Below are 13,311 nucleotides of genomic sequence, written 5' to 3' on the forward strand. Positions count from 1 at the left end.
CCGGCATCCCTAATCTGGTAACATCAGAATAGAAAACAAGTTATGAATAATCTAAACATGCAAAATATTCACACCCCTTAAACTCAAATGTTGTCATAACCGCAGACATCTTTGGTTTTTATTGGGATTTTAGGAGACACAACAACACAAATGAGTCGACACTTCTTTTGCTGCAATTCCAGACGTGAGTCTTTGGCAATATTTCTCCCACATCTAGAGACTGAAATGTTTCTCAATTCTTTGTTGCAAGATAGATAAATCTCACTCAGACATGAACAGAGAGCTTCTGTGAATATTCATTTTCAAATCCCCTTCAATGAGATTTAGTTCTGGACCTCTGGACTCTTCTAACACATGAAGATACTTGGATTTAAATCATTCTATTGGACCTCTGCGTTTTTAAGGTTGTTGAATGTGAACCTCTCTCTACTGCCTCAAGTGTTTCGCAGCCTCCAACAGATCGTCCTGTATTTAGCTTCATGGATTTTTACCAACAATTTAAACAATTTTCTTGCTAATACAATTTCTTCAGCATAAATGCTGCCACCACAGGGTTGGATGTTGACCAATGGGTATGCTGTGCTCAAGGGGATTTTATTTTTTTTTATTTTATTTTATTTTTTTTCCACACACAGTGTTTCGCAGGAAGGTAAAAATGTTATATTTTGGTCCCATCTGACCTGAGTGTCACATGTTTGCTACAAGTTCTACTTAAGTTGTGACAAACTGCAGGAACTTGACCTTCTTGTGACTTTCTTTCTTCAACTCCTCCATAAAAACCAGACGAATGGAGAGCCTGACTAATAGTCATCCTGTCTGGAGATTCTATCACTTGAGTTGTGGATCTCTAGAGCTCCTGCCTCTTGGCTGCTTCTCTGATCGATGCTCTGACCGACCTCTCACTTTAGGTGTGTGTTGGTAGCTTTGGAAATTATTTACTGTCCCTGATTTGAACTTCGCCAAAGCGTTCTCCCTTTGCCTTCATGATGCTGTTTGTTCATTAATCTTCTATAAGAAACCTCTGAAGCCTTCACAGAACAGCTGGCTTGGTACCAGTTTACTTGATGAGATAACTTCTGAAGGCAGTTGGATGCACTGGATTTCATTTGGTTGTATCAGAGTAAAGGGGAGCAAATGCTGATGGATGTAACACTTTTTCTTTATTATTATTTGCAAAAAAAAAAAAAAAAATTGGGGATAAAATCATATAAACATAAAACACATAGATCTCGTACCAGGACATAAAGAACAGACGGTTATAATCCTGGTGTATTTGGGTTTTGGCTTTCATCTGTGTTTGCATTTTGATTATTTTCTTGTTTATTTGTTTAAGCTTGGCTCTTACCTTAGCAGTTCATGCTTTCATATTTATTTTCTTTGTTTGCTCCTAGTTTCCTTTGTGCATTCTTGACTTTATAAACCTTTTCTTTATGCTGTTGTGTATGTTCTCCTCCTTCCAGTTTATAGCCTCCTTCCCTCAGCCTGCCTAGTTGCTCCCTGCTCTTCCTTCACACTTGCAGCTCAGGCATGCAGGGAAACTGAGCTGCAGTTAGCCCAGAAGGAGCTGAACAAAAACTGTAAAGGAACAACGAACAAGGGGAAAAGACTAACACAGATCTGAAAGTAATCAAAAGTCTCAGAGAACAAAACACAAGAATAAACTCAGAAACTGAGCACAGAGGAATGAGCTAATGTGGCAACACCTTTCTAATAATCACACAGAAATAAATTGAATATAGCAAATCCTGATGAACGCAAATGAGAACTAAACCCCAAACACTAAGTGATCACAGCAATTAAGCACTATGCAGTGTGTTGGTCTATCACATTAAATCCTCTGAAGATACCCGTGACAAAATCTGAAAGTGTTTAAGTAAAAGAGCAAAGCATTTTCCGGACATGCATACAAGCAAGGACTACATTTCAAGCTTCAAACAAAAATACCTTCTTGTGATTTAATGATCACTATTTGCATGTCTCTGGTTTTAGATGATGCAAATCACCATATAATGCACTATAATCTGCAGCACCTTTACAGTGTATGTGTCAGGGTGTGAATTCTGCCACAATGACACAGCATTATCCCAAAAAGTGAGCTGCTGATGTGAAGAGCTCTCTGCTCTGAGAATAGAGCTCACCCTGAAGAGCATGTGCAGCACCTATTGATTGACTGAGGGTGAATGAGTTTACACGGCACACCTCCACACAGTCCTGAGATTTGTGAATTCACTGATCTGTTGAGATCTTAGATGAAGAGCAGACAAATCAGCACTTTGGTGTTTCCTTCTGTCTGCTGTTCGTCTGTGTGATGGCATGATTTTTTTTTAGCACTGATTCTCTAGACAGCATGGGATATATCAGCATTTTATGCCTTCCACTAATATTCTTTAAATTTCCTGTGACGCTGCTCTAATAATTACTCACACACTCATTTCCTGTTTTCCTCACCATCGCTCATGTTTGGGTGGCTGAAGGACAGACAAGACATGTGTCTCTCTCAGGGCTACATGGTTTATAAATAGAAAAGAATCGGCTGAAAGCGGATGTGATGTAAAATGATCTCATAATAGCATGTAGATGTCTTCAACGGCTCAATGTATTTACTCCACAAATCTGGAAACTACGAAAGAGGTGGCAGGAGGAAATATATTTTTAAAAGATAACATAAGATGTGCACATCATCCTGAACTTACCGTCCTTACTGAAGTATGGTGGTGGCAGCGTCATGCTGTGGGGATGCCTGGCTTCAGGAGGGTCAGGGAGAACGGCAAGAGGGATGAAGCTGGATACAAGAAATCCTGGCTGAAAACCTGTGAAAGACATAAAACTGCTGGGAAACCTTACTTTCCAGCAGTTTTAACCAATATAATTTTGCATGTTAGAATGAACCAAAGTCCAGACATAAATTCAAATGACAAGAATTGAAAACTGTACTTCTCCAATGCTTTCCATTTAATCTGGATGAATTTGAGCTGATTTGCAAAGAGCAATGGGCAGAGATGTCAATCAAATGTACAAAGCTGGTAGAGAAAAGTAGAAAGAAAAAAAAGTCCTGCATCTGTACTTGCAGTCAAGGTTGGTTTTGCACAATTTTAACCAGTTTATCTGCATGGTTTACAAAATGGTGTCCTTTGTAAAAATTCTGCATTACGCACTACTTTTGTTGGTCACATAAAATCCCAGTAAAATACATGAAAAGTTTAGTTTGTAGGGTCATGAAAAGGTTCAAACTACTTTTGGAAGCGGCTGTTGGAGTGTGGTAAAAAAAAAAAAAAGGAATAAGGGAAACAAAAGACCTCTATTTTAAATATCCAACACAACTTGCTCAAAGAGCTGTGGCAGGAGGACAGGGGGAAGGAAAGAGCTGGGGGAGAAATGTAGGGAAGGAGGATGTGTTGAGGATCGTAGCTGTCAGGAGGGCCTCTCCATATGTTTAGACTGTCCTGTTATTTGAGTCTATGAAGGGATGAAGGGGATGCTCAGGGTTGAAGAAACAAATTAAGCCATAAAGGCCCAGGCTGATGCACTTATGCAGGGATGACAACAAACACACAGAATGATCTAAGACAGATGCATCTGGGTGAGAGGACGGACGGTCACCTTGTGCAGGGACATTTAGAAAAATGGCTGTCCCAGCAGGCTCAAGAATGACTCAGCCATAGTGCAATTAAAATCTGGGTCTGTGTGCAACCAGATTTCTACATTTGATTAAAGTTTCACTTTGTGGGAATTCATCATTCTGAATAAAGCTATGAATTTAATGAAACTTGTAAATGGCGTTTATTTTTGGAAGATTGCAAGCAAACAGCAGCTCTTAACAGTTTGAGGGCTGTTGCAGGTAGACTGAAGTTTCTAGAAGAGTAGCTGGGCCTGGCTTCCTCACAGCACCACCTACTGGACAGTCAACAGAACTGCCCGTGTCATTCACAGATGTACCCACCTGGGGCAGCAGAACCTTACACCAAAACAGATATTACACCAGAACAAACCCAGCAGCTGCTTTACGGGTTACAAGTTAATCATGAAAAATAATCATATTATTTGTCAGCCACAAAATGAAAAATAGTACAATTATCTTTTATTTTTTGGCTGTGGTTTGATTTTTTTGTTTGTTTGTTTCTTTTGATCCACACTCTTTACAGGCTGATAGCGGTAATGCACTTACCTTATTTTCCAACTTGACCAGTCGACCTGACATCACATTATTTTTCACTTTCTGTCTTGATTAGCAGCATTTGGTTCTGTGCCCCACACTCCAGAGCGGACGGTGGCGCTAGTGCACCTCTCGGGCTGATGCCAGAAGAAGAAGTCTTCACGGTAGTGAGGTTTTGGACTTCCGGTTGTGAACGAGGGAAAGTTAAACAACCACCAGTAACTTTATCCTTTTTACCATAAACAGTGATGCAGTTTCTGACAAAATGATTCAGTCAGCAAGTTTATTGGAAAGCTGGACTCAGGAAAATAACCAGCTAGCTTCTGGCTGTAAGGTAAATTCCTGTTAAATATGTATTTTAACTGCTAAATGTTAATAATATTAAGTTTTAGCTATATTGTTCCTACTTTTCTTCTAAATTGTGGTGGAGTAGAATGTAAAGTGGCATGTCTGCAGGTAGAAAACTCAGATACATCCTTCTAAAATTTGTCGTTTGTTTTGGACCGATTGTACAGGATGGGCAAAATGAACCGAACCGAGAGCACAACCTGTTCAGGCAGAGACGATGGTCTTCCGACTTTCACAAACTTCTCAGAAAAATACAAGGTGATCCACAATCCTCTATTTTTTTTATCCTACCCCACCAATTGCAATTTAAAATAAAAATCATCTTTCGTTCAACTTAGTTCGTGTCAACGGAGTGTCTTTCTTGGAGCGTTTTCACATCAAGATTTTGAAGACCAACAAACCCTCATACTCAATATCAGCATATCTTAATACCACAATGATCATTATAAAATGCACACTAAAGCCTTTTTGTATTTGTTAGATATAATTGTTAATCAGAATAAAATAAATAGCAAACAGAAAATATTTTTTAATTTAAAACAATCTATGTGCATATAGTATTTTGCAGTAATTTATATAGGGTAGAAAAATGTGTTTAGATTTAGGTATAAACAAACTATATATATATATATTCAAGATTTATTATCTTCACTAAGTTTGCATAATAAATGCAATGTAATTTTTTTTACATTAATTTATAATTAAATGCTATTCTTCAACTTTGATTTATCAGCTCACACCTTTATTTTTATTTTATCCATCAGTATTTTGTTTACTGAGTTACTAACTGAATGTATACAAAGATTAGACAGTTACTGTATTGCCTGTTTGTTATTAGGGGCAATTAAAAAACCATATAAAATGTAATTTTTTGGGGGGGGAACAAGAAACATTCTAATTCATGACTTTTTCAAAACTGACAGTATTGTTTGGATTATTATTACTTTTATTGTTTAACCTTGTTTTTCACCGTTTGATCGAAATTCCAATAAACATAGATTTGTATGAGAGTATGACTGGATGCAATTATTGTGAGCTGGTAAGTGGTACAACTGCACCACTCGATATATCTATTGTACTCAATTAACTTGTTTAATGAACTAAAGCTATGTTGCATTTTTAGTATTTGTGTTTGTGAGGTTCTGATAGTATAAAGTGAAAGACAAGAGAACAAACTAGGAAGAACGTTTTAAGTTCCTCATTTTCTTTACGACTACATAATATAAATAACAAATATATATCACCTATACCTTATGAATACACACATTTAAAAATTAAAATTATAATCTCTCTAAATTTCAGACTTTAGACCGAAATTTAGAGACGTGTCTTTAAACTACATCTGGTTAAAATGCAAAGAACAAGTAACTTAAACAAATTAAATCAAGTTCACAATTTTGTTTGAATAATGCAGTGATTGATGCCAACTCCAGAGCTCATTTTGCAAGTACAAGAAGAACATATTTTAAAATAGAGGCTAAGTTAGTTCTGATGCAACAAACAGCAGGAAAAATGCAACATACCCCACTTGGAAAGATAAGACTTCTAATTTAAGCCACTCAAGGTTAACGTTTTCCACTCGAGTGTCCAGAATGTTACAAAAACTGCAGAAACACTTGAAAAATTTGACTCTAGGAAAGTATAGAATTTTGAGATGAAAAATCTTAAGGAAATCTGTATATTACTCTGTGAGAAGCTCTCATCTATAGCTTTCACCTCATGTGTTTCTTTTGCTGTGTTTATCTCTCTCAGGCATTCCTCCTCATTTGGATCGTGCACAGCTGGAGCTTTCTGTCGTTTATAACACTTGTGTGTGCTTTACTGCTCAGTCTCAGTTTGATGAGGCTGAGCTGCTCCTCACACAAACCGCCCAGAGACGTAAGTTTCTGCCTGAAAGCACGGGAACCTTTTACTGTACTGTTGATCGCACCAGCTAGTGCCAAAGAGGTAATCTTACCCTGATAAGGTTTTGCTAACTCTCCTACTGTTTACGTTTGTTCCTGATAGTGCTTCAGATAGCAGGAGATGATCCTGGTACTTCTGACCCTTCTGTGCTTTGGAGAACGGCTCTTAAATCAGTGACTGGCACAGCTTTGCATCGTCGTGTCCTGAGCCTCCTCTGTTTGCAGTGGGGAGTGTGGCTGGCCAAGAGCCGCCTGACCGCTGTGCAAGACTTTCAGGTTGGTTTTGAATATATTTTAACGAGTTATTCCCACCGCTTTATATTGTTTAGAATAATTGAATGTAGTTTGTGATCTCGCAGAAAAATAAATTAAATTTTTGTAATGTGAGCATGTGCTATGAGCAATGTTGGGTCTCACATGCTTTATGCCAAATTACTGGTAATATAAGGGAACACCAGAAAAATGTTTTTTTTTTTTTTTTCCCTAAGGAGTTTAGGTTGCAGGTTATTTGGTGTTTTTTTTTCCTTCATTATTCCATCATATATGTCCAGCCTTTCAATATTAGTGAATGAATAACTTGGAATGAGTAAACTTTCATTCAACAAACATCTTTATCCAGACTTTGTTGACAGGATCCATTTGTATCAAAAACAATAAACAGTCCTAAATCAACAGGACTGCTATTAGTTTTTTTTAATTTAACAACTAAAATTCCATTTTAGTTCTGTTTGTTTTGCATACATAATGATAAAACGTAAGCAAAGACTTGTATTTTATAACCTTGGTACTTAAGTCATTACATAAATAAATGAAATTAAGGTATTTAGGTATTTATACATTAAAAAATTTATAAACTTTTACCACTGTAAATATCAAATATGATCAAACTGAAGTGAAAATAAACAGAAATGGGGTTAATTTTAGTCTTGAGAGCAGCTCCATAGGGAAATTAATCCTCATCTTTTAAACACTATAATTAAAATGTCATTTGTAACATTTTCACTTGACACGCATATCAGTTATATTTATTAATTGGTTTTAATGGATTAATGAGAACTGGAGTAATCAAGATGCTAACATCGTCTAAAAAAAACAACATTTAACACTGGCAGTAATAAAATGGATTTTGCATATGAAAACACTCTCACAGTCACCGCATTGTCCGATCGTCTGGATGCTGTTTGTCGTCTATCTGCTGTATTCAGGACAGAGTACAACAGACAGACTCATAACAAACTTTAGACCTCTTCATGCGTGTCAGAAATAATTTCCTGCAAGGCAGTGGAGAAAACCTCATTTGGCGTTAAAGTAATTTTAAGACCTGCAGCCTGGGATGGGTTCTGCTTTCTTTTTCTGAATTGTTGAGCAGTTTTCCAGAACTTCCTTTAGACCAGTTAGAGTCCTAACCCACAGACTCTCTAAATTCCTCCCAACCATCCAGTTTGTAGCCATTCTGCCCACCAGATTTCTGTCTGTTGCTTCAAGAGTCCCCTGAAAACTCCAAACCCCAAATACCTCGCGCTTCATCCTGGTCTATAATTTGTTTTCTCAAACTCTGCAGTGTTTTATCTCTGTGTAGGTTTGGTTGTTATCAACGAACAAACTTCAGAACACTCCTTTTCTTTGATGCAGGAGGAGATGTCTCTTTTGGAGGCACAAAGTGGAGCAGTTTGGAATGATTGTAGGGCTGAAACAAAGGAAAAGATCTCGAATATCCCCATACTGGTTCTGGACCCAAGAAGGCTTGTTGATCTGTTGAAGATCTGCACTGCAATTGTCCAAGGTCAGCAATATTTATACTGGTTGAGTTTTACAATTCTGATTCCAGTATGTGTGACTAAACAACATTTATAATATTTTAGCTCTGTGTTCTCTAACACATGTATTAAATTGTTCCGTATTGTATCACTTTTTTTTTGTCTGCAGTGCCAAAGCTATCAGATGGGCTTCTTGTAGAGAATTATTAACTATTTCCTTTTATAATGACCTCAACTGAACTTTGTAACTGGGAATAATTGTTTACGGTTAGTAGCAAAGTGAAACTGAATGAAACTAGTGCAGCATGTTGGAAGAGTCGAGCTATAAGAAGACAAAAACCAAGAACAGGAAGAATTGGCCTCACACAAATAGTCATATATTTCTGTAGTCATTTAGGTTGCTGGGAAGTTTAAAGCCCCAAATTTGTTTCAGAGTGCAGTAAAAGTTGTGTTTTTCACATTTTTTTCCTTGTAATGCTTCAAAATCAGTTGAGACATTTGGGAATCTTAATGCAGAAAAGTTTGGAGTATTAAAATGAGAAATTTGTAAGAATGATCGGGTCTGACAGCTCACTTGTTTCCTAATTACCCAACTCCTTCAGCTAAGACGATCAATGCTATTCCCCTCTCATGTTAGCGGCTGTTGATGAATAACAATCCAAGCGGTTTTGCTCTTCTCTCTTTGTTTTAATAAGGTGCAGAAAGGCTGACGGAGGGTTGGAGTGTGCTTTCTGCTCTGCAGGCTGCTTCTGCCTCGCCTGCTCCCAGAGCTCTCATCGCTTACACACACCTCCTCTCAGGTTCCTGCCTCGCCCATATGGTACATAAGGCCGCTCACACAAACCATCGATAACAGAAAAAGTAGAGAGCGAGGTTGTTTCATTGCATGTGTGTGTGTGTGTTTGAACTTGTCTCTAGAACCGCCCTCAGATGGCACTGCAGTGTTACCGAAAGGCTCTGGAGACGGACCCCCGCTGTGTTTGTGCTCTCTATCAGAGCGCGCTCATCTACAGTCGGCTGGAAAACTCGCAGGCGGAGATACAGGCTCTTCGCATTCTGCACTCGGTGAGTAACCTAAAATAAAAATATTTGTCCAAATAATAAGATGATTTTTGTTGTCTCTTATGTTAATGGATACAAATAAATTGTTTTTGTAATAATTAGTGGGTGTCTTCCAAAAGTATTAATAACCCTAAATAGTTCCATGTTTTGTCACTTTATGACAAACATGGATGCCTAAATGTCTTTTATTAGGATTTTGTTTAATAGCGCAACACAAAGTAGAAAGCATAATTACATGTTTTCATTTTTAACCAATATAAAGGTTTTATAAAATCACCCTTTTATAGCGACAGGGACTAAAATTTAGATCTAGATTTTTGACTGGTTCATGCATAAATTTTGATCTAAACCATAATCTGACTGTGTTTAGCATCATTTTTCTCCTGGTTTCTTATCTGTTGCAGCCTCTAACAGGTTTTCTTCCAGGATTATCTATATATATCTGAATTTAGCTCCAACCATTTTCACTGTCCCATCTGATAGAACACATCCCCACAGCATGATGCTGACTCCACCATGTTTCTCTGTGGGGCTGGTATGTTCAGGATGATGTGCAGTGTAGAATTTTTTTGCGTCGTACATTGCTGCTCAGGCCAAAACGTTCAACTTTGGTTTACAGAAAAACAGTCTATAATCACATTAAATCACACTCAGGTTGATTCTAGATCCTAATCAGGTGTTTATTTAGGAGTTTCAGTGTTAAGGGGGCTGAACGGAAGCCTTCACCATCCTTCTGAGATGTTTAAGTTGAAAAACAGTCCTGAATTTCCTTCCACCTATTAAATATGCACTACTATAAAGTTGTGGAACGAATTGTAACAAAATTGGAAAATGCTCAAAGCATACAAATGCCTTTCCCCAAACACTGTACATGTGTTTTGTAGTTGACTAGATGAGCAAATAAGTGAAAAACAAACTTTTTATCACTGAAAAATATTAAGTGAGTTCCAAGTGTGGATACTGAAACAACAAACCTCTTTTCTTCCGTAGATGTTGCTGTTACCCTCGACTACAGAACCTGCCATGGCTGCAGGCCGTCTCCTCTCACCGTCCTTATTTCTCTGCAGCCAATCACTGAGCAGCCTGCTCTCTGTCCCGTCTGCCCTCAGTGTCCTTCACAGTCTGGCTCTCAAATGCGTGATCCACAGCAGGTGAGAGAAGCAGCATGGTGGTCCATGTGAATTCCTTTCACCCGACACATATCATGTATTTGAGAACGTGTCAACTTTGTTGTTAAGAAATTAGAATATTTCTGCTTGTTTAGGGTGTCAGAAGGCGTGGAGTGTTATCTGGACCTGCTTGCTGCTCTTCAGTCAGAAGATCAGCATGGTGTAAGAGCAAACATGTTGACGGTCCATTTCCAAGAAGTCACGAATGAAGTAGTATTTCTGAAAAGTGTTATTTTGCATGTTTATGGCCTCAGGTTCACGCTGTGGTCTCCACCCTCCCCAAGTTACCCAGACTCTACCTTGAGGCTGGAGCTGCCTTACTGATGGCCCGGCGGCCTGCAGACTGTATGGCGCTTTGTGACGAGGTCATCGGGTCGACTCTGGATCTGCTTCCAGAAAAAGTACTGTTGGAGGATCCAGTGGCCAGGAGAGTGGCCGGGAGCGGGGAGGTGACGGAGGAGGCAGAAAATGGGTTGGTAAGGCTGCTCTGGACAGCAGCAGCCTACCTCCTTCAGGGTCACTGCTACTCTCAGCTGAAGGACTGGAAGCAAGCAGTAACCCACTACACAAGGTCTGTGGTTCTGGTTCTGGGCTGGTTTTACTCAGACTGTTTCTGTGTGGAATTCTGAATAAACACTCAACATGGTTTTCTGCACTGTAGGTGTGTCAACCTGTTGGTGAAGGTGCACTATAAAGACACAGGTGGAGTATTTTTTTTAAAAAAGTATTTTGGAATGGATCTCTAGTCAGTCTCTTCTTAATTGCATGCTTCATTACAGGTTTTTCTCTACAAATTCCCTGCGCAGATAAAGATGCTGAGCAGGGTGTAGACTTGTGTGTCCTCCAAAGACTGAAGGGACTTTCATTAGCTGGTAGGGGGATCAGCTTCGCCCAGATAGACCGGCTGAGAGAGGCCCTCAGAGACCTTCAGCTCAGCCGGCAGGCCCACCCAGGTATGCACACCACAGCTGCGAATAAATGAGTGCAGCTATGATTAAAGATGCATATCTCACAGCGTCCTCCGAGTTCTGATCCGAGCGTGTATGATAGTATGTTAGTGCCCTAACGGCGCATTTAAAGCTGCTTATTTTTCCCTGTACACCTTCAATATGTGACAGGGTAAATTAATTAAATGGGTAAAATAAAAATATTTGTTTGCTTTACAAATAGAGGTATGGGGAGATTTGTTGGTAAGTTAGTATAGCCATGTTTGAAACATAAATTAGTATCAGAAATGCCTTCAAGTTTTTCATCAGATCAGGATCTCAAAAAGAAGGTTTTGAATTTATGTGGTAAACTCCACTAGACCATCTCCAAGTAGTGTATTGTTTCTGTGACAACAGTTGTCGGTATTATAAAAGAGTATGAGGTTAATAGGAAATGCAACCCAAATGACCCAAAAGCATCCAAGCTGAACTCTGAGGTTAGCAGTGATTGATGCAAATAGATCTGTGATAGAGAATCAAGTTAAGGGTGACATTTATTTTGTCAAGGCCATTTTAATTTGTTTAATTATATATAAACTTCAACTGGCCCAATAATCTAAAACAATGCTGTAAACATTAATGGGTGCCTTTTAACTTTCGTTGATTTTTAGCAATGTTTTTGTTTATTGCAAAAAAATAATCGTTAAAGCTTGTTGCACAGAGGATGTGAAAATACAGATGCAAAAATAACCTGTGCCTATAAACAAGAAACCACAAAATACAGATTAAATGTCTGTGGAAATACTCAGCCCACCTGCAGGCTGTGTAAAGGGAAAGTGGGCTGCTTTCTAGCGGTGAACATGTCAGATTGTGTATTTTTGTGATTGTGTATTGTGTTGACATAGAAGGAAATATGTTATTTGAAACCACTGTGTGGGTACTTGTAGTACATTGTCCTGTTTTCAATCACATGATCGTCCAATCCTTTCGGTTTCAGAGGGTGTGAGTGCCAGGCGGTGGTATGGGGAGGTGTTGTGGAGGCTGGACAGGAAGCAGGAGGCGGCTGCTTGTTGGGAACAGACCTGGAGCAATCCCATCCCATCCTTATCAGAGTGAGATACTTTATACTCTGCTCTATATACAGGCTTTTCCTTTTTATTGAAATTCATATCAACCAGTAACAATCTGTTAGATTGGAGTTTGGGACTTTAAAAGGAAGAAGTGAAAAAGAAATTAGAAATTGTATAATTTGAATTATTTAGATCTGATTGAAAAACACAGATTTAAGAACATCTAGAGATAGGGAAAACCTAATTATATAACCTGTTTACTTTGTTTTGTCTTATGGCGGGAACCTCAATTCTCTTGCAGGGCTCTTCCTGTGTATGCACAAGAACTTCAGTCTGGACCGTTGCTGGATTCTGCAGAGCTGCACCAAAAACTACAAGAACTTGGTCCTACCTAGTCAGCTTAGAGGATAAAAAAGTAAACCTAATCACTTAATGAACATTTGGGGCGGCCTGTGCAATAACAGTCAAATGGTAGCAAGAAAATTATGTGGAGAGAATGAAATAAAGAAACTATATTTATGAAAACCCATCATGTGATCTGTGTGTGCACATTTCTCTGTAGGTATGTTACTATCAGTTAGTCTGCAGCTGCAGAATTTGCTTTTCAGAGCAACCACCCTGCAACCTTTAGATGCTTACCTGCCCTGGCACACCTAAATCAAACAAAGCAGGAGCTATGTACACTGGCAAAAGGTTTGACATTGTTCTGGATTTGGTTGATTCACAAAACTCATAAGGATCAACTGGCATAATGTTCTGTGTTGCTATATCTTTCAATACCTAATGTGACTGGATAAAACTATTTATTCCTGGTATTATGTACACTAGTCACTGAAAAGTCAGAGTTCTAATGTCTAAAAATTGTAAAATTATACAAACCGTGGTGGAGGACAGTGAACCTGGAATAAGTTCAGATGAGCTG

The 13,311-nt window shown here is 38.6% G+C and overlaps 1 protein-coding gene across 2 annotated transcripts; it reads left to right on the forward strand.

Moving 5' to 3' along the window:
- Positions 1-4,096: 4,096 nt before the first annotated feature.
- Positions 4,097-12,918, forward strand: fancg (FA complementation group G). 2 transcript variants are annotated; one of them, XM_014992259.2, is made up of 14 exons: positions 4,097-4,487; positions 4,669-4,759; positions 6,254-6,379; positions 6,509-6,681; positions 8,038-8,188; positions 8,858-8,982; positions 9,081-9,227; positions 10,215-10,375; positions 10,489-10,555; positions 10,648-10,964; positions 11,055-11,095; positions 11,173-11,346; positions 12,317-12,431; positions 12,691-12,918. In XM_014992259.2, exons 1-14 carry the CDS (start codon positions 4,419-4,421, stop codon positions 12,782-12,784), a joined length of 1,851 nt encoding a protein of 616 aa, XP_014847745.2. In that variant the 5' UTR covers positions 4,097-4,418; the 3' UTR covers positions 12,785-12,918. The 2 variants fall into 2 exon arrangements, with proteins under 2 accessions (XP_014847745.2, XP_087865021.1); XM_088008895.1 differs by having other exon boundaries at positions 11,200-11,346.
- Positions 12,919-13,311: the final 393 nt, after the last annotated feature.

Source organism: Poecilia mexicana, unplaced genomic scaffold, assembly GCF_051168715.1.
Source record: "Poecilia mexicana isolate PSO_F unplaced genomic scaffold, ASM5116871v1 scaffold_9, whole genome shotgun sequence".
In the NCBI taxonomy this organism is placed as follows: Eukaryota; Metazoa; Chordata; class Actinopteri; order Cyprinodontiformes; family Poeciliidae; genus Poecilia; species Poecilia mexicana.